Source organism: Dicentrarchus labrax, unplaced genomic scaffold, assembly GCF_905237075.1.
Source record: "Dicentrarchus labrax unplaced genomic scaffold, dlabrax2021, whole genome shotgun sequence".
Lineage (NCBI taxonomy): Eukaryota > Metazoa > Chordata > Actinopteri > Moronidae > Dicentrarchus > Dicentrarchus labrax.
In genome coordinates, this window is record NW_026136713.1 from 9,747,066 (window position 1) to 9,767,470 (window position 20,405).

The 20,405-nt window shown below is 38.8% G+C and overlaps 1 protein-coding gene across 2 annotated transcripts in view; it reads left to right on the plus strand.

The window, feature by feature from the left end:
• The window catches only part of LOC127374224 (dedicator of cytokinesis protein 2), a 95,123-nt gene extending 84,304 nt beyond the window's left edge, over window positions 1–10,819 (plus strand). For both annotated transcript variants that reach the window (XM_051419302.1, XM_051419303.1), the window contains 16 exons: window positions 862–952; window positions 1,831–1,941; window positions 2,482–2,571; window positions 3,634–3,738; window positions 4,686–4,827; window positions 5,253–5,334; window positions 5,496–5,580; window positions 6,428–6,514; window positions 6,738–6,914; window positions 7,695–7,778; window positions 7,862–7,999; window positions 8,504–8,631; window positions 8,813–9,017; window positions 9,205–9,310; window positions 9,927–10,075; window positions 10,564–10,819. In XM_051419302.1, the coding sequence (XP_051275262.1) occupies window positions 862–952; window positions 1,831–1,941; window positions 2,482–2,571; window positions 3,634–3,738; window positions 4,686–4,827; window positions 5,253–5,334; window positions 5,496–5,580; window positions 6,428–6,514; window positions 6,738–6,914; window positions 7,695–7,778; window positions 7,862–7,999; window positions 8,504–8,631; window positions 8,813–9,017; window positions 9,205–9,310; window positions 9,927–10,075; window positions 10,564–10,626 (1,843 nt within the window). In that variant the 3' untranslated portion in view covers window positions 10,627–10,819. The remainder of the gene's footprint in view (window positions 1–861; window positions 953–1,830; window positions 1,942–2,481; window positions 2,572–3,633; window positions 3,739–4,685; window positions 4,828–5,252; window positions 5,335–5,495; window positions 5,581–6,427; window positions 6,515–6,737; window positions 6,915–7,694; window positions 7,779–7,861; window positions 8,000–8,503; window positions 8,632–8,812; window positions 9,018–9,204; window positions 9,311–9,926; window positions 10,076–10,563) is intronic.
• Window positions 10,820–20,405: the final 9,586 nt, after the last annotated feature.

A 20,405-nucleotide genomic window follows, 5' to 3' on the forward strand; every position in this document is an offset into this window, starting at 1 on the left:
GTGCAGTCTGTGAAAGTGAGAAAGAAAACAGGAAGAGTCACAGAAGGGTGGAGAGACAACAGTCAAACAAACAAGTAGATGAACGTTTAGATTTACTCTGGAGAGCAAGAGAAGGATTGAATGTTTGTTGATTCACTCTGTCAACAGCAATTGGATTGTCATGACCAACAGAGCAGGCAGACTCTCCAGTCAGAAAATGATGGGAATATGATCGAGTTGGTTAAAAGTAAGAGGAATGACATAGTTGGAGATGAGATTTTTTTTTATTTTTTAAAGAAAGTATGGCCCTTCAACATTTAGCTAGACAGAATGAACGATCGACTTCAGAGTGCAATCGTACTGCCCAAGCATACAGGGGGTTGTTCGTGTAGAAGAATCTGGAAGCCAGTTCAGCACTTTGTCATCAATACCTTAGAAAGCCTCCAGCCTCTGGCCAAGTGGTATAATGTTTTCTTCAGACAGAAGGAGAAAGACACAGAACAGGATCAAAACTAGAGACAGAAGCAGCGAATTGGCTCATTGCAGCCTGATGTTCCCATTTTCCTCCGTGTCAGGCTTATAAAACATTACTGGGCTACAAAACATCTGTCACACCATTAAAAACACATGCAGTGAATTGTGCTTTTGTGTGTATGCATGTGTGCGCTCTTGAATGACCTTTCTGTGTTGTGTTATGGGTATGTAGAGGTGTGTGTGAGCATATGTGTACGTATATGAAAGAGACAGAATGAATGACACGGTGACAGACGTGATTAATTCATTTGCCTTCTCCAAGTTGCCCAACAGTGGCATCTAGTGGAGTGATATATAAGTTGCATATTAAATTTCACTTGACCTCTGTAACTGTTTGTGTGTGCTCAGGTACCTTTACAAGTTGAGGGACCTTCACCTGGAGGGTGAAAACTACACAGAGGCAGCATACACGCTGCTGCTCCACTCTCGCCTGCTCAAGGTAGGACACACATGCCGGCTTATAAAGAGATATTTTGTTGTTGCTGGACCCGGTGTCTTGCTCTGCCTAATTAATTTGTCTGTCTGCCACGAGTGAGACAGTTTTTTTATTAGCTGATAAATGGTTGCTATGTCTCTGGCCTTCAAATGATGAAGCTCCGAGGTGAGTTTATGGCATGGCATGGGCCACTGTGGCTTCATCACTATGGTGATTGATGCAGCAAGCGTGAGTGTGTGCAGGTTTGTGTGCCCATGCATGTGTCTGAGTGTGTTTGACCTCATTTGTCTTTTCATCTCTTTTATGAGACACTTAGAGGCTCCCAGAGAGGGACAGAGGAAAGAGGGGCATCTCGCTCTCCTCCTCTTTCGATCTAGTATCACTACATCAAATAAGTTGAACTCTATAATGTTTTTTATAATCTCCATTTATCGCCAGTGTCAGTCCTGTCAGCCCGTTTCACATTATTGGAAATAGCGGGCTGTAATGCACAGCTCCAATCCTCTTCATCTCCACTTTCCTTATCAGATAGAACTGTTCCAATAATATAAGTCAGTTTTGAAGATCACTATGTATTTTTTTGTTTGGTTTCTAAATTAATGTCTGTGTAATTTATGTAGCAGAAGATTAGCTGTTTTCTCATTTATATAATAAATGAGCATTGTGCTTTTGTGCACACTCTGCTTAATATTGATTTATTACAACAAAGAAACTCTAAGCTTTATGTTCTTCTCTCTTGTTTCAACATCATGATAAATGGGACAGTAAAAAGCAGTGTTGGTCTGACTGCAACTTTTATTCCTTTAGTTTCAGCAATAAAAAAATATACATACTGTATCTTACTTTTTGCCTCTGTGTCTTCCATCCTTTCTCCATTCCAGTGGTCAGATGAGATGTGTAGCCCCCAGTTTGAGTCCCGCGGCTCCCAAACCCAACGGCAGCTCAAGGAAACGCTCTACGACACCATCATTGACTACTTCGACAAGGGCAAGGTCAGCATTGTTTTAGACTACGACATGCTCCTTTCCTTATGATGCCTTAATAGAATAATACATTATTTGAAATGTTTTGATCAATGCTCCAAAATCAATTATAGTAACTCTGGAGAAAGTATTGCCTAGGCAATTAGCATAAGTTTCTGAATTCCTTTCAGAAAAACATGGTACATTATGAATATATTTTTTTACTTTGGGATAAGCAAAAGCCCATAAAATCAAAACTGAATGCACAGACTTTTATTTTGGAAAATGTTCCACTCCAGTATCACACGTTCAGTGTCTTTTAGGGATGCGGCAGTGTTGCAATCATGCAGTCATAGTTTTTAACAGTATGTTGATGTCACGTTCATTTTGTATTCTCAACGAGTTCTTTGTGTTCTTTGAAGCAGTGATAGAGACATTTCCCTCCACTCTCCAGAGACCTGGATATTTTCACGAGATGAATTCCCACCACGACAGCTGCTGCCAATTTAGCAGATGGTGTAATAAAGGACACTTCTTTGTTTCCTTGTGTGTGTGTGTGTGTGTGTTTAGATGTGGGAAGAGGCCATCACTCTGTGTAAGGAACTAGCTGATCAGTACGAAAACGAGATCTTTGACTACGAATTACTCAGCAAGAGACTGGTAATACATGACTATCTCAAACTTTCATATTGTATCTTCTGCACAATAATCATGATCTTACATCTTTTTCTGTGTTTTCCTCTCACAGCCTTCTCCCTTGAATTCTCTTTGTAGATCTTACAGATGTTCTTGAGTGATAGGGGGTGTTTGAAGTAAAGGAAGAGAATTCAGGCAATTTATTCAAGTTTTTGATAGAAGCAGTAACTATAGCTCACTTACAGTGGAGCTGTTGTTTACCAAACTCTTGTTAAATTTAATATGCAAGTAATAGTTTGGTTTGGTCTTTGGCCGTTATACAGTAAAACCAAATCCAGGCAAAAAGACTAACAGCCTGTCTGTGAGCTCTGAATAGCTCAGAGTAATACGTTTTCTTATCCAAATTGTTCTCAATAAGCAGTTTCCACACTAAATTAGTCATCTGCACTCTCAAACATTACCAACGATTCAGCACAACCATTAATACACATTCAAAAATGAATACTTACTTGACACTTCAAATCCTCCTTTTAAATTGGTCTTTTTCTGAAGAACTGTGGTTTGAGCTTCCACAATTACCATATGACCCCAAAAGTGTGATTGTTCATTGCCAATCATCAGCAACTTCAAACCCCTCCTAACTCCTTTTTACTTTGTCCTTTCAATCACTTTTCTTTCATCTCTTGCCTTAGCACCACAGCAGAAGTGATACTCGAATCCTAACTTGTTCTTTAGCACCACCTCCTCCTCTATCTCCCCTTCGTTTAACTCTTCTTCTTCCCCTCCCCACAGAGAATTACACTTTTTTCCCAACAATGGAAAAATCTCTCTCTTTATATGACTGCAGCAGTGGCTCTCTCAGCTAATGCTGAATTTATGTGGTTATATAAATGACAGACATCGCCCTTGGATGCCGTGCACTTTATTTTTTCTACATCTATCACCCTCAAAGGCCCTGCATTCTGCTGAGGGTAGCTTTGTCATTGGCGTGAGCTGGTAAAACTGCTATGGCTGCACCCAGTGTACATCTGAAACTCTTCCCTGAACTCATCCTCTCTTTCTCTCTTTGTCTCTCTCTCTCTGCAGGAAAAACAAGCCAGGTTCTATGAGAACATTATGAAGATCCTGAGGCCAAAGCCTGACTACTTTGCAGTGGGCTACTATGGACAGGGCTACCCTCCATTCCTCAGGGTATGTGTTTGTTACTGTTTGCTGAGAATAAATATCATTACATAAAATATTCTAATTGTTCATTGAGTAGAAGTACACAGATCCACGTTATGAGTAAGTAACACAAAGACCCCCTAACTAGTGCAAAGGGGTAAAAAAAAAAAAACCTCAGCACTGAAGCTATGCTGTTTAAAATTGCAGCAGTGTACAAGTTTCTAGACACACCAGCAAGACAGTTAACAGAATGGGACATAAAGAACCTTATGGGAACATTGTGGATTTGTGGTTTTTAGCAAACCACAAAAATAAAATATTCCACTGTTTATAGCTCCTGTATTCATTAGATGTGTTAATCTGCTGTGGTAAGGAGTATGACAAAGTCAGTGACTCAGTTCTTGGGGGAGCAGAGCAGGGCAGTGAATGGAGGCCAGGCACAAGCCCATTTTTGTGCCTTGGATTTCAACCACAGCACTGAGACTGCAACATCTATTTAAATGCAGACAATGGTAAAGTCTCTGTGTAAATTTCAAAATCCACGTCAACAGAATTACAAAATCGTCTACTACCACCTTAAAAATATAGCAAGACTTAAAGGAATCATGTATCAACAAGACTTAGAGAAACATGTCTCTGTAAAAAAAAAATCAATCAGACAGCTGCAGCTTATTCAGAATGCTGTGACAGTGGAATACTTCACCCCAGTTTTCAGAGCATTGCACTGGCTTCCCATGCGTCAGAGAATTGATGTGAAAATATTATTATTGTCTGTCAAAGCCCTGAATGGTTTTGGGCCAAAATACATCTCTGATATGCTCCTCTTTTATGAATCATCCAGAGCTCTTAGATCATCTGGGGCAAGTTTGCTCACTGTCCCCAGGGTCAGAATCAAACACACAGAAGCAGCTTTCAGTTTCCATGCAGCATTTTCATTATCATTATTAACACCAATTAATTTCCTCTGTATTCAGAACAAGGTGTTTATCCACCGTGGCAAGGAGTATGAACGCAGAGAGGACTTTCAGAACCAGCTCATGAGCCAGTTCCCCAGCGCCGTGCGCCTCAACACCACCACCATTCCAGGAGACGATATCAGGAACTCTCCACTTCAGTGTATCCTTCTGGCAGCAAAACACACATGTGAACATAAAAAACATTTAAATATTAACAATATACACAGTCTGTAGTCTACACAAGTAAAGTGTAGCAAAGCACAATCAAAGTATCTTTGGGATTATTATTTGGGCTGCTGAAGAAGTCAAACAAATCTCAAAGTAAATGATAAGATCAACTTAGATCCAGGATTTTCCAGAAGGAGATATCAGGGGACCTTTTACCCAGAAACACAATAAAACTTGCCCGGACATCAGATCCAGACAGTATCCGGACCTAAATTTAATTCTTGTTTACTTTTGTTGTAGCTACCTCTTTATATTACAACCCAGCCGCTGGGCCATCGGTTTGTACCTTCTGACACAGAGATGCAGAGATACTCTCCATCATGTTGTGATGTTTAATTCCTGAGTAATCTGAACCAGATATTCAGTGTTTCACAGTGCAGCCAGTCCTCGAGATTCCTCTTCGCCTGAAGAACAAACCTGTTCCTGACCAGATTATCAAGTCAGTCATCATATTTTCATAAAGCGAAATGTGTGTCTGTGAAATGATAGACATTGAAAACGAACAGGCAATTCTGATAATGTAATTTCCCTCTTTTTGCAAACTTGTAATTCCTTTGTTTGACATTAACCTTTGTCTCCCTCTTCTTATGCCATTTGCAGCTTCTACAAGTCCAACTACGTGCAGCGTTTTCACTATTCCAGACCTGTGAGGAAAGGACCTGTGGACCCCAACAATGAGTTTGCTGTAAGTAACTTTTTTTTCAGTGGAATGATTTATGACCACAGGGACCATGAAAGTCTTTCAGAAGCTAGTGTGTACTTGCATTGTTATCACTGAGTTCCTGCTCTATAAAATAATAGGATTTTATTCAGTATATGAGGACTTGAGATTCAACATCAGATTGAGGTATTATTGTAATGTAAGATTAGAAACCAGATTGTGCAGTGAGAAAAAAAAGTACACAAAATGGCCCTTAAGATAGATAAGAGAGAGAAAACACAAAAAAGAAATGCAGCACTGGTTTGAAGAAATGATTTTCTTTTCCAGAGATGATTTGTTCTCCTAATACTTAGAGATATATTTAATTCTTATAGGGATCTGATGTACTCCCCCTACACCGATAGAGATGACTTGTAACTTCTGTGTAGAATGTTAATTGAAGAAATTGGAATTGAATTGTAGATAAAAAATTAACTCTTAATACAAGACATTATTTTAATGGAAAGTCAGAGAATGAGTTTACTGATTCTGTTGGAGTACATGTACAATAGCTGCTACCAAGAGTTGAAGAGACTGTATTTGCGTACTGTATCTGATCACTACTTTTTAGTCCACTGTATAACTGTGAAATCCTGTCATTGTTCTTGGTTGGCTTACTTTCTCAGACCCACTCTTGGTGTCTGTAAGCCAGTATACCATTAAATCAGCAAACTACTAAACAGGACTTAGAATTATTTCTTCAACAGCAGTAAATGTCTGGAAAGAGTTAAGACTTTAATACAAGATATGGTATTATGTTACGACTATTCACAAGTGGCCGAGGCTCATCTAACTGCTTTCTGTTTTCCTCCTCTCCATCTGTGTGTTTCAGTCTATGTGGATTGAACGCACAACCTTCACCACTGTGTATAAGCTACCAGGGATCCTGCGCTGGTTTGAGGCTACTGACATGAAACATGTGAGTCTGTGTTTTCACTCCACGTTGCCTCCTGTGTAACGTTTTCTCCATCTCACCACCACTGATTAAATTCCTTTTCTTTGTTTTTTGTACTAATTTGTCCTAAAATCTCCTACTTCCCACCCTGAAAATCCTCCTCCTTTACTTCATCCGACCCTTCTTCCCTATTTTTTTCCATTTCTTTCTCCTCCTTCCCTCTGCTCTATGTACCACTCGGACTCAGACCACCTTGTCTCCATTGGAGAACGCCATAGAGACCATGGAGTCCACCAATGAGAAGATTCTGACCATGATTAACCAATATCAGGCAGACTGGAGCCTTCCCATCAACCCCCTCTCAATGCTGCTCAACGGCATTGTGGACCCAGCTGTCATGGGTGGCTTTGCCAAGTATGAAAAGGTAAACTGTAAAGAATGAGCCCCAGAATGAGCCCCAATTTATAGCCCCTCACAAATACACTTTTATAGGTCCGTTAATGACCATTGTACTATTGAAGTTAAATAAAAGTCCCAGTGAAAATAAAGGTCCCAGTGAAAAAACTGAGTTTGATTATCAGAAATTACACCCATGGTTATGGGTCTTTATTGCTATATGTTGCATATTGTTTTTCTTTAAAAAAAAAAAAAAAAAGTATAGGTACAGCAGAGTTCAAAACTCATTATGTTTATTACACTTATAACAAGTTTACATTGATTTTGGCTTATATTTCTCTCAGTGGCCTTGATTTTTATCTAAACAAGCACTGATTTATTGTGTCTGTGTGTGTAGAATTTTAAAAGGCACCATGATGATCTCAGTATTCTTTTTTGTTTTTTTTCTACGATGAAGTTATCTGAGCTTGAGAGACGACTTTACTGCAAAACTCATCTCATGATGAATTGACTTGAATTAATTTAGTCACAGAAATCAGTATCACCTCCTGAGGCTCTGAATCTGATCAGTCAAAATTATATTAAATGCAATGAACTTATTATAATTTGGTGGATTCATAACTCAAAATAGTATTAGTGCTCACCCTGAAACACCATTCAGCATTATAATATCCCAAGAAGGATAAGATTAGTGTGCTTTGAAAGTGCACATGTGGGTGTAAAAGTCAGTTATTAATTTACAAACTGCCTGAGCAGGTGAAACGTATAGCTGTGGTTCCTTAAATTATCTCATTATCATCTGTATCAGGCGTTCTTTACCGAGGAGTACAATCAGCAGCACCCAGAAGACAAAGATAAACTGTTGCGCCTCAAAGACCTCATCGCATGGCAGGTACTGAACATACCAACACACATTCTTGAATGTGTCACTTTTATGGGAATGTTCTTTTGACACCATAACATCTGTATTTATAGATCCCATTACTAGGTGGAGGGATCTCTCTCCATGGGAAGAGAGTGACTGATGACCTGCGTCCTTTCCACGAGCGCATGGAGGAGTGTTTCAAACAGCTGAAGAAGAAAGTAGAGAAGGAGTACGGAGTGAGAGAGCTGGTAAGAATTGGGAAAAAATTATGAGAGATGGAAAAGAAAGAAAAGTATGAGAATAGGACACTTTTTACTGAAACATGGTGTTTCTCTACAGTCCAAAACATGTTCTTGTCTGCAAGGCTGGACACAGAGTGTCTGTGGTAGAGCTGCGCTAATTAAGCTGCAAATTAGCTGACCCAGGCGAATTTTAAAGATCAAAGTACTCACAAAAGGCTCTAAGTAGAGTGTTGATATGGGATTTGTACCTTTAGATTTCTCTACAACCAGAACAGGGTTTGGATGGTCTGACTGGGGCTAAATATGGTCATTAACTTGTAAATTAGCTTTGCCCTTCAGGAGAGATTAAACTAATGGTTAGTAGGAGTGATGATGTGCAGTTTTTAAGAGTAACTTCCCTTGATTTTGCTTTTCTTGCTTTCTTTGAATATGTTCTGCTTTGTTTCACTGTCACTGTCCTAGTAGTGTCCTTTTATCTGGATATGATATTTTTCAACTCTCTACTTCCAGCCGGACATGGATGAAAGGAAGTCTACTCGTCCTCGCTCCATGCTGCGCTCAATTCGTCAATCCATCATCTCGATCTCCTCACTGCAGGGATCTGAATGTGGGACTCCAACCAAGCTTTATGCAGACAGGTAGCATATACATACAGCTGTTGGTAGATACATGTATCGAGTGACCTTGGAATGTTAAGAGAACCTCAAAATCTACAGGATACATACATACACTATATTCTAATAAATTTAACCCCTGGATATGAAAATCCACATTAAACCCCTTTAATGTATTAATAACACCATTCCTGCCTCCTCCCAGGGACGCCCCCCCTGAGTCTCCGACCTCCTGGACCCTTCAGCGCTCCAGCGGCAGCGTGAGTGTAAATACAGTGGAGGAAGTCGGAGTGGTGACAGTGGGCGACGCAGAGGTCAAACTGAGGAAGAGTAAGAAGAAGAAGAAGAGGAGCAGCATGATCTTCATCACAGAGGAAAGAGAAAGGACAAATACACTGGACTGCAAACGGGTGAGAACAAGCTTTAATTGGGAGGTAGATTATCGGATAAGAGTGGAGAAAATATCAGGAAAGGTAGAAAGAAGGGAGGGAAAACGTGACAAGACAGCATGTTAAGGAATGTTTAAGTAAGGGAGCTGATTATCTGTGGTATAAGTGTATTGTTGCTGAGTTTTGTGTGATCTCTGTCTCCCTCTAGCTGTCCAAGAAACAAGAGTTCCGCAGTGACACCAACTTGGCTGAGCCAAATGAAGAAAATGTGTCATTGACCAATGCCAACTCCAGATCTCTGCCTGCCATCACAGGTGACACACAAATCCATGTGGGGCTGCATAGTGTACTGTAATTGAGTTACACCTTAAAACCAAGGGCCCACAGTGTCAAAATAGAAAGTCATGACCTGACAAAAGGCACTGGGTTTTTTTCTGACTGTAAAAAAAAAACTAGACACAAGGTTATGGCAGGCTGTCTGGGGAGAGTTGCTGTTAATAGCCTGACCTAACACAAACTCTGGATGTAAGGTGGCAAATTAGTGAATCGGTCATGTTGGTTGTAATTTTCTCAAAACTGGGCTTCAGTTTCACCCAGTTCATATTTCCTCGTTTCAGTTAATACTGCACTTTAGACTAGTGCATCAGGCCACAATTCACTGATGTTTCTGTGGCATCCTGCCATGTTGGACCAGGCCAGCTGAGCCAGCCTCGACTGGAGTGTTTATACATTTCCTCTTATTAGCACTGCTGACTACAAGCTGTACAGCCTCACTGAACATGCACACAGTAACACCGGTGTTGTCAGAGCACGCAGTTCATCACCAAAACAGCTGCAAGAGCACAATTAGTTCCACAAAATCAGCAGGGAGAGGAATAGGTTTTATTGTGAGCTGTGAGACACAAACACTGAAGTTGTTTCTGTCTGTAGGTCTGTCCTTGGCAGTGGTGGGGGGCACAGAGGAGGTAGACTCCCCCAGAATCAGGAGGGACAGCAAGAGCATGTCTGTCTCTGGGACTTCTGACCGGACAGCAGACAGACGCTCAAAGGGTGTCATTAACCTCATCTTCAAGTCCAAGGTGAGACGAACAGGTTTAATAGAGCTATATCAGGTGGACAATCAAGAATCTGTACTAGTTTGGCGACTGATTGGTTAATTTTTTAGTAATACACTTATACCCTTGCTGAGATTAAGAAGAGAACCATTGTAATGTAATGTCTGTATGCTAGATATGAAGCTAGAGCCAAAAGAGGCTTAGCATAAAGACTGGAAACAGGGGTAACCAGCTAGTCTGGCTCTGTCCAAAGATAAAACATACACCTACCACCATTTCTAAAGCTCACTACTTTATATTTTGTTTAATCCAAACTGATATCTCACCTTTGGAGAGAGCCAGGTTAGCTGTTTTTCCAGTCTGCTAAACAATCTGCTAAATAAAAATGTATTGACATGTATTATTTGAACATTTTTACACCATGAACATCATGGACATATATCATGTCATTTTTACCCATAACAAAGAGGAAACCTTCTGTTTACATTATGTATGTTTCTGTGTTTCAACAGAGCTCCAAATCAGAGGATGCAAAGTCCAGTGATCCAGCCAAAGACAATGCCAATCATTTCTGAAATCCTTCATATTCATTTCCTGTTTCGTTACTTACTTTTGTGCATTTATTTTACAAAGAAGTTCACATCAGCCAGCAAGAAAAACCAAATTATGCGCTCATTCTCTCATTCAGTCTGCCTGTCAGTCTTAGTATTGCTGTTGCCTTAATATAATTGATTTTACCTATCAATAAAGGCTATTTTTGTGCCATGACCTTTTTCCTAGTAATTCAAATGATTCCCAGTGAAGCTAAATGCCATCTTGCAGCTTTTCAATCAATTCTGCTTCTACAAGAACGAGCAAACACAAATCATCACGCTGACGTGCTTGATTAAAAAGCTTCTTATTATACAGTTTTCAGCATTGTTGTGACTGAAGTTAATGGAAAAATAATAATTTGATAAAGCACAAAGGTTACCGTGTCCTCCCAAAGGACTTCAAACAGGAACACGCTGCCAAAAAGCTTTGGCACTGATACAACAAACAAGAAAGTCTAATAAATTCAAATATAATCGGGGGCAACAAGCTGTGGAGCCTAGTGTTTAAATGCTACAGCATTTGTTGAATGCACACAGTGTTTAGACAAAACTGTTAAGTATGTTCTTCCGATCTGAATCCTATTATATATTGTATATATTGTGCATGATGGTTATTCTACCATTAGCTTTACCTTTTCCTAAAATAGATTGACATTTTGGAAAAAAAAACTGATGCCACTTTCACATCTGTATGCTATATATGAAGCTAAAGCCAGGATTATCTTAACTCAGCATTAAGATTGGAAGCAAGGGGAAACAGCCCTGCTCTCTGTTACAAAGTTAACAAAATCCACCTACCAGAATCAGAAACTCACTAGTTATCACGTTGTATCTTGTTTGTTTCATCTGTAAAGAACTCGTTATGTAAAAAGTTATGGTTTTATGAAAGTGTTCTTCTGTGTGCAGAAAGTCAATACTCTGTGATAAATAGTTCCAGCACGTAACCCCACTGTAAAACCTTCTTTTTAAATGTTGGTTTTGGTACAAATTAAACAGGATATAACGAGTTAATGACCAAGCTTTAAAGGTGTTAGAGCCAAGCTAGCTGCTTCTCCATGCTTCCATTCTTTATGCTAAGCTAAGCTAATAAATCGCTTTCTGGCTCTAGCTTCATACAGTATGTAACCCACAGACATGAGAAAAGTATTGATCTTTTTATACATCTCTTGGGTTAACATCAACATAAAAAACATCAACCCATGTATTGGTAAAAGTTTCTAAAAAACAACTTGAGGAATGAGCTTCAAGAGTAAAGAAAGAAAAAGGTAAAGAAATGAACATACATCTGTATTTACAGTCAATTTGTGATCATAATTTTATAGTTAGATAATTAGTAACGTAAAGTCTGGGACAAAATTCACAGTATGTCCATGTAAATTTTAGGCTATGGGTACGTATGATGACATATGATATGATATCATAGACATACATTTTTTTTGCCGTCACCACAAAATACTTGCTGTGAGGTAGTTCCCAAAGTTATGGAAGAGTGTGTGATTTATAATCGATGTTGATTTTGTTGGATACGAGGCTGTTGGTTCCCTGAAGAATCTGTTCTTTGATCGCTGAGCTAGAGGGAGTGTGAATAATGAAAGGACAAGCCAGGATGGACAGGTCTACAAGGACAGTGTCTATCCCGGGATCTGAGGGACTCTTACAGCCAGAGGAAAAAACAAACTCAGAGGGCGGTGAGCTGATTTCCTCTTGTCTCCTGTAGCAGAAGAAAGAATTTGAAGAGGAGAAACATTGCAGGCTTCAAGCCAGTGTGGAGCTTTATTTTATGACTTCTGTTGTCTCTCACTCAGTTTGTTAGTGATTCCCCCAGATACAATCTTGCAAGTCCATCCTGGCTTATTCCGAATCTATGAAACTAAACCCTTCAGAGTCCCGACAGATATTGAGGAAGTGAGGTGGGCAGGAAATTAGTTTAAGTATTACTTTCTTCATTGACTTTAGTGACATTTTAATAAATATATTAAGATAAATTGTTAAAAGTGCAGAAAGGCTGATGCATATGATGAATCTGAATTAGTAGCCAGTGCAGTCAGAGGGAGTTAATGTATCACCTGCATTGGTAAAAGGTCATTATGTTAGAAAATATAATTTAGAATGAGGCTTTTTTAATGAGTCGTAGATGTGGATGAATATCTCACATTTGCCTAGTGGTGGTTTTATGTCCTCATGGTTCTCTCTCTGTGCTCTGTAGTGAGGGAGTCAGAGGGTGATTGAGAACAATGGAGACATTTCTCCTCTCCCTTATTAATACCGCCATTATCTGGTGACACATTGACCACCAGGTTTCTCCACAGCCAATTTAAAGTTGCAGTCTAGCCTTTTAAAACTCATGCAAAGTTCTGTGCTGCAATGCTTCAGTCTGGAGTATGGATTCTCTGATTAAACCATAGCTCCGTGACCACAGGCTGATTTCAGCCCATAGACATCTATCTAACTCTTGCAAAAAAAAAAAAGAGGATGGATTGAGTTGAAGTGAGATGATATGCTGTATATTCTCACAGGGAATGAAGTAGCTGCATCACTTGACTGACCAACAGATTCATTCTCATCTAAAACACCAAGACTGCCTTGGAATGTGTGTAAAATTTACCAAAATACTGATCGATAAAATTTCTGGAGTGTAAAGGGAGAACTGTTCAAAACATTGTATTTTAAAATAAAGAAGTGTGCCTGCTCACAAAGCTACCAATGATATATCTGAAAGCATATTCAAAAGTATGACTCATTATTAATGGCTTGTGGCTAAATTCCTCATATTTGTATCAGATGTAACAACCCTGCTCTGTGGCTTCTTTGGTTTCCAAATGGAAAACCTGTCAAAAACTCAACACACAAGTCCTGCAATTATTATAAGTGTTCTTCTGAAGACATGTCAAATTATTGTCATTAAGTTTTGAGCTTTTATTGGAGCTGTCATTTTGTTTGGTGCTATTACTTACATGTCATATTAATGGATATAAATTATGTGCTGCTCAGATGGCATCTTGCCTGCTGTATTTTGAAGACATGGCCAGCTCAACTGCATCTTTAAATAATCTCAGATATGTGAGTGAAGTGGTCAGACAAACATACATTTGCAGGTGCAATAGCCAGTGTTATGTCTGTACAGAATGCATTCTTGCACATTGCATAGACCCTGTGCCTGTTCAATTATTAATTTTATCAGTTTAATGACTATACTAAAAAGCATATTAATATCCTGAATCCTCAGAGCAACATGCAGGCTTCCATATGATGAATTTATCAATAATCACAGCAGGGAGTTACAGTTAATAAGCACATTTTGCTTCAGTGGTATAGAATTCGGAAAATGTTGAAAAGAATGAAATGCACATTCATTATGAAGAATATTTCTCTCAAACTAACATAGGATTTTGTATTTTAAATATTATAAAAAGGATGTGCATTTTTACGTTTGCTGTAGATTTTACAAAACAATCCTGAAAAACCCCAGTGGGTACATCTGTTTTATACGAAAGTTAAAGGTTAAATTTGTTTAACAGAAAGTTTCTGGCATGTCAGTGAGTTTTATGCAAACAACATGCTGGAAAATGTAGTTTGTGTTTGAACTTTGCTGATGTATATCCATGGATCAATAATATAAAACAACATTTCTTGAAGCAGGCGCAGGATTTCTATCTGCGTGTTTTGCTGAACTTGGTAGAGGTACTGGATCTATTTAATCAGTTTAATGGCATATAATGTATGTTTTTTTATTATGTTTATTTATAAGTAGTATAAGTTAGTTCAAAAAGATTATAGACACATTGCTTTTTTACTATAATTCATGCCTCATAAAGTAAAGTGTTTTTCCAAATATGTGAAATGTTTACTGATCAAGTAAACTGACACATGCACATATAGGCCTACATACAATTCTGGAGGCTCCCGACGGACAGACAGGTTTAGGTCTACATTTTAAAAAACAGGTCTATTATATATAAACAAAACTGTAGCTACTTAGCTCTTTGCCCAGAAAACTGAAAACTGAAATAATACACTCCAGGGATATGATTAAAGCACAGTTGAACATGAAACATTTTTATTTATTTATTTATTTAGAAATGCTTAAAATGGTCAGTAAATTATAGATGCAGCCACTGTGGGCTTTTCAATATTTATCTAAACCCAGCACAGCTGCACATGAACCCACCTGGGCCTGAGATCTGCAGGCTGTTCAGTGCTGTGGCAGATCTGCTCTCTATCAGCCTGACTGGAGAATGACAAACATGGCTGAGCAGCTCCACTGTGTCAGAAATCATAATTAATTTCATAATGAGCAGTTGATGGCAAAGTAATAAAGGAGGTAATATGAAAAGAGTGATACTAATATGTAGTGCAGTGAAAGCAAGCTCATTTACAGCTAATTTAAAGCTAATTATATATCAACATCCAAAACTTCCTCATAAGCTTTGTCATTAGTGTTGAACTCATGGTAGTGCAAACATTGTACTGCAGGTTAATTTAGGCTACACTTTCATCAGAGCTGTAGTTATGATCTTTTTCCACTAGGGGGCAGTAAAACATTGATGTAAGGCTTGATAGAGTAACACAGGAATGATTATACAGGCCACTGGCACACACATTGTGAATCCGTAGGGGTAAATTAAACAAACAAATTTAAAAATCTTTTGTGTAATGCATTGCAACAATTCTCTGATTAACTTTCCAACCTGCAGAGATATTAAATACGAAAGAAATATGTTCTGGTCTGCTGTAGGAGCAGGAGAGATGAAGCAGTAGGTTTTTCTAGGCAGTTTGAGTGTTTTCTCACATTATAGTGGCAAGCCGCCCCTGTGAGAATAAAGAGTTGAATCTCTGGTTCTCACTTCTGCCAGCAATTTTAACCACAAGGAATCGTCGGCTACAACATCATGTCACAGCTGCATGGGACTTTCTGCTCATCCCAATTCCTAGGCAGCATTGTCTTCACCAAGATGACAGCGGTCCAGCTGAAACCTGAAGGGTAACTCAAGTGGAACTGATGACATGATGCATACTGTCACATGCTTATTCTTTGTTTAACCTTCATCGTAAAATGCACTTCCTCCTTTTTGGCCGCTGAACCATTACACATCTGTCAACACACTGGGGATGATTGATACAGCTAGGGTTAACAGGTGCACTCATGTCAACACAAACCTTCTCAGTGTGTTATGACCTGTGTCTTTTATATTTGTTGTACCAAAGTCTTTCTATCTTTCTTTAGCAATGCATCTGAAATGCAATCGTTAAAAGTTGGCCTTAGATATTAGTTTTTCTCCTTCCAAAATTAAACTTATGCACAAGGACAGTTTTCTCATTCCAGCAGTTTGTCTTTGGTCAGCAATGTTTTGATCTGCTGCTTCCCTCTTTTCAGCCAAGGTCTTAAAATTGAATCCAGTGGTCTCCAGTGTGTGTTTGTATGCAAGTGAAGGATAGTTGGGGTTAAGGGACATTATGAATATTTGTTGCATCATTAAGTGTGTCCTTGGTGTCTGATATCAGAGAGCTGTGGTAGTACAATATATTACAGTAGTATGCAAAAGTGAAGTCTATAATATATACAATCTTATCCGTCTCCTCTCTTTGGTTATGACTAAACACACACTTGAGTTTTCTCTTCTGGATTTGTGATTTGTTGTTGTCCATGCCAAACAGGCTGGATGAGATTTTTTTTGTGTGAATTTGTGTTGTGATTTGAACTCAGTTTTATTTTCACCCAGGGCTGTCTAAGCTGTTTAGTTGCACAAAAGCTGCCATTGAAAATGGACTGTTGTTGCATTTTGGTTATTGTAACATTAGAGTAGAAACAGAAGTAACAGGTAACCGCCAACACTGACTTTAAAGCCTGTTTGTTATTACTTCAGTTTTTTACCTATTGTACCAGATGCTTCATTTGGCGATTGTAATTTTTTTTTTTTAAAGGCTCAAGTGTCTGAAATGACTGAGGCTCAAGATCCACCTGTGTTTATAGTTTCCATTCCAAGTCACATTTTTTTTTTTTTTAATTCATTTTTTCCCCCAGGGAAATTTCAGCTCTAGCCTGTAGAGTGCAGTGTTGAAATGTGCCAGCAGTGAGCTATTGTAAGCTGTTGAATAGCCCACACAACTCATAAAATCAAGTCTGATAATGTGCTAGTTATCAGCCATCCTTCTCCTCTCAACACCTTCTACTCTTCTACTGTCAGTTCCTCTCCCTTCCTCCTCCTCGTAATTGTCTAGTTCTAACTTTACCAACACATCACTCCCCTCCTCACTCTTTCCAGCCCATTTTGCCCCACCCTCTAACACTCTTGATACTCTCTCCATCTCTGACAGGTTTCGCAAACAGCTGATGGGGGAGCAGAAAGTGGAACAGTGCTGCTATGAGTTTTAATGGCGCTCCTTGGTAATCCTTAATCTGACAGACTAAGGACTGTGCTCACATTCCCTCTTTCTGGGACTGCTTACCAGGATTCATGTGAGTGTAATTTACCACACTCACTGTGCCTGTAGGCTTGTGAGTATGGGTTATGTATATGTATATGTATAATATATACCACATATACTGTATAATATACTGCACATGGTTCACATTTAAAATTTGCAAAATTGCAGATGACAGGGTGCTGGAGTGTGGATAATGTACCAGAAAGAGATGAAAGGTTTTACAGAACTAATGAGGGATTTGGATGCACAGTTTAATCTCAGAATCACTGTATGACACTTGACAAGACTTTCTTACTGATATTTGTGCTGCTGATTATATATCTTGTACAGTGACTGATAGACTTTTGCAACTGTGTCAGATTAATGTTGTTCAGTTTCACCACAAGCACAGTATAGGAACATTAATTGAGAAGAAATGAAAATATAGATTTTTTTTTTTTGGGGGAGGGGGGGGTTCTTATGGCTCCATGCTAAGTTAAAATTTCACGTCAGCAAAAGCGAGAGCAGGGAGAGATCAGTGCCAACTTTCAAAACTGCAGGTGGTACAGAGTCAGATGCCAGCTGGGTACATCCAGATCCTTTTCAGTATTCAGTGCAAGTGAATTTAAAGTGTATGTGCTTTTCTCCCAGGTGACAACCAGCAGTATGTCATGATGACTCCAATATGCCTCTTTGTCAGAGAATTTAAGATTTGTATATGTCTATATATATCTACATATACATATATATATACACACAATACAATTACATGGTTATAGAATAGTCAGATTCCAACTACAGTGCAGTATATGTACCAGTTGAGAATCCACTGCCAATATCCTACATGGTCTGTGTAAATGGATTGGATCTGGTGTGGTCTTTGTAGGACACAGTTCAATATGTTAGCCAGGCACTAGCTGCCCTACTTTAGTAGAAAAGCCAAGACATATAAAGTAGTAAACTACGTAAACATGAAACATCCTCAAATTGTATGTGTATCCCAGCAACAATAAGCAGTACATTTTAATCAGTATGATTCAGCACATTATTCAGGCATAAACAGCATTACATCCCATTTATTTGTAAGTAATCAGGATTTGTAGCAGACTACATGCTGTGTAATGGTTGAGCATTCATGGCAAATGAACGTGAGCTGTTTTTGGTAACTGAAACTGAAAGGAGTTCAACAATTTCGGAAAAACACAAAATTTCTAGGCAACAGTTAGATGAGAATATTGATACCACTGACTGTATGCTAAAATTAACGCCACAGCCAGTTAGCTCAGCATAAAGACTGGAGACAGGAGGAAATAGCTATCCTGGCTCTCTCCAGTCAAAACAAATCCTCCTACCAGCACCTCTGAAGCTCACTAATTAACACGTTATATGTTGTTTGTTTAATCCCTAACAGTTGTTGTTTTATGTTGTGGGGGACTATGTGACAGGTGGAATTTTTTTCAGTGGAGTTGGATGATCATATACTGTATATATATCTACAATATATATAGATTGTGAGACTTTTAGCCATAGCTAAAGGGTGGCATTTTTGGTCAATATCTCAGCAACTATTGCTTTTAAAGTTTTTCCTTTGAAATATTTCAACATCTGGATGGATTGGATTGACCTCATTTGTTGAGATATTCATGGCCCCCAAACAATTTATTATCATACTGACTTTGTTGATCCCTTGACCTTCCTCATGCGCCAGGTTGACATTTTCGATTTTTCTTGACAACTGGATGTATTGCTGTGAACTTTGATACACATATCTGTGGTCTTCAGGGGATTACTTGTAATCACTTTGATTCTCTGACTGAATTTAACACCATCATCAGGTCAAAATGTTATTTTACCCAATACTTCAGTTTATAACCAAGCATGTTCACATGCTGGTCTAAGCATTTAACTCAAGTACTGCCTCACAGAGCTGCTAGCATGGTATCAGTCTCCTTGTGTTACTCTTGTCAAGAAATCAAACAAGCATATTTATAAATGTCAATTTATTAAATTTGTGAACACCAAAACCCATATGTATAAACATGTAGACCTACAGTATGATCCCACAAAACAAGTGGCTTGTGTAAAGACTTCCATCCAGATCCTTTTTAGTATTCAGTGCCAGTAAATATACACAGCATGTTGCAAATCTGTATGTAAAAGTGTATGTTCTTTTCTCCCAGGAGACAACCAGCAGTATGTCAGGACTACTCCAATATGCCTCCTTGTCTGAGGATTTTTAATATATATATATATATATATATATATATATATATATATATATATATATATATATATATATATATGATACAAATACATGATATACCACAGCAAGAATGAACACATTAAACATTAATACTAAGCTCATGTGAAATACTGTCAAGGAGCACAGTGGGTGATGAGAGAATAAAGTTTCCCTCTTGCCCAAAAGGTAATGATGTAGTTCACATGTGATAAAGCTGGATAAGAGCTGTATTAAGGCCTATATCCATGGCTAAGACCCTAAAAAAGGGAACAGATCTCACAGCTCAACATTCCCGGGCTGTAACACTGCAGGCAGACGGAGTCAGACCTTTGATTTCTAACCAGAAAGGAGAAGTGAGGGCAGCAGCTCTTCCTCCGTTTGATTGGGTGGATCACTGGTTGCTGGAATTGAAAGTTTGGAAAGTGGGATGCATGTCATCCTGCAACACGCTTTATAAAAGTGAGACTAATAAGCATGACATTCACAGGTAGCAGCAGGGCAGGAGGCAGCAGAGAATGATGAGTGAATTTGACATCTTAAATCGACCAGCTAATTGGTGATGGTCATACTGTACATGAGCCTACTGTGTGTGTGTGTGTGTGTGTGTGTGTGTGTGTGTGTGTGTGTGTGTGTGTGTGTGTATTGTGTGTATTGTGTGTGTGTGTGTGTGTGTGTGTGTGTGTGTGTATGTGTGTGTGTATGTGTGTGTGTGTGTGTGTGTGTGTGTGTGTGTGTGTGTGTGTGTGTATTGTGTTTGTGTGTGTGTGTTCTGTGGCACTAACTTTGCTATCAGATATCTCCTTTGCCTAATGACAGCCGGAGACATAATGGCAGCAGAGTAGAGGAAATGGAGAAAGGGCAAGATGGGAGAAGACTGAAAGAAGAGGATATTGTCCATTGGGGGACGAAACAAACAGCCAGTGGTTTGTTTTGTGTTTATAATTTTGGACTGAGATTACATTTTCGTAAAAACAATACAAAGAAAATATATTTATACTTCGAATGACTTCAGTCTGTCTGACTGCATAAACAAAAAGGCTTCTTAGATATTTCTTTCTCTTTCACAAACTTCCAAATACCTTCTTTGGTCTTTTTTCTTATAGACACACACATA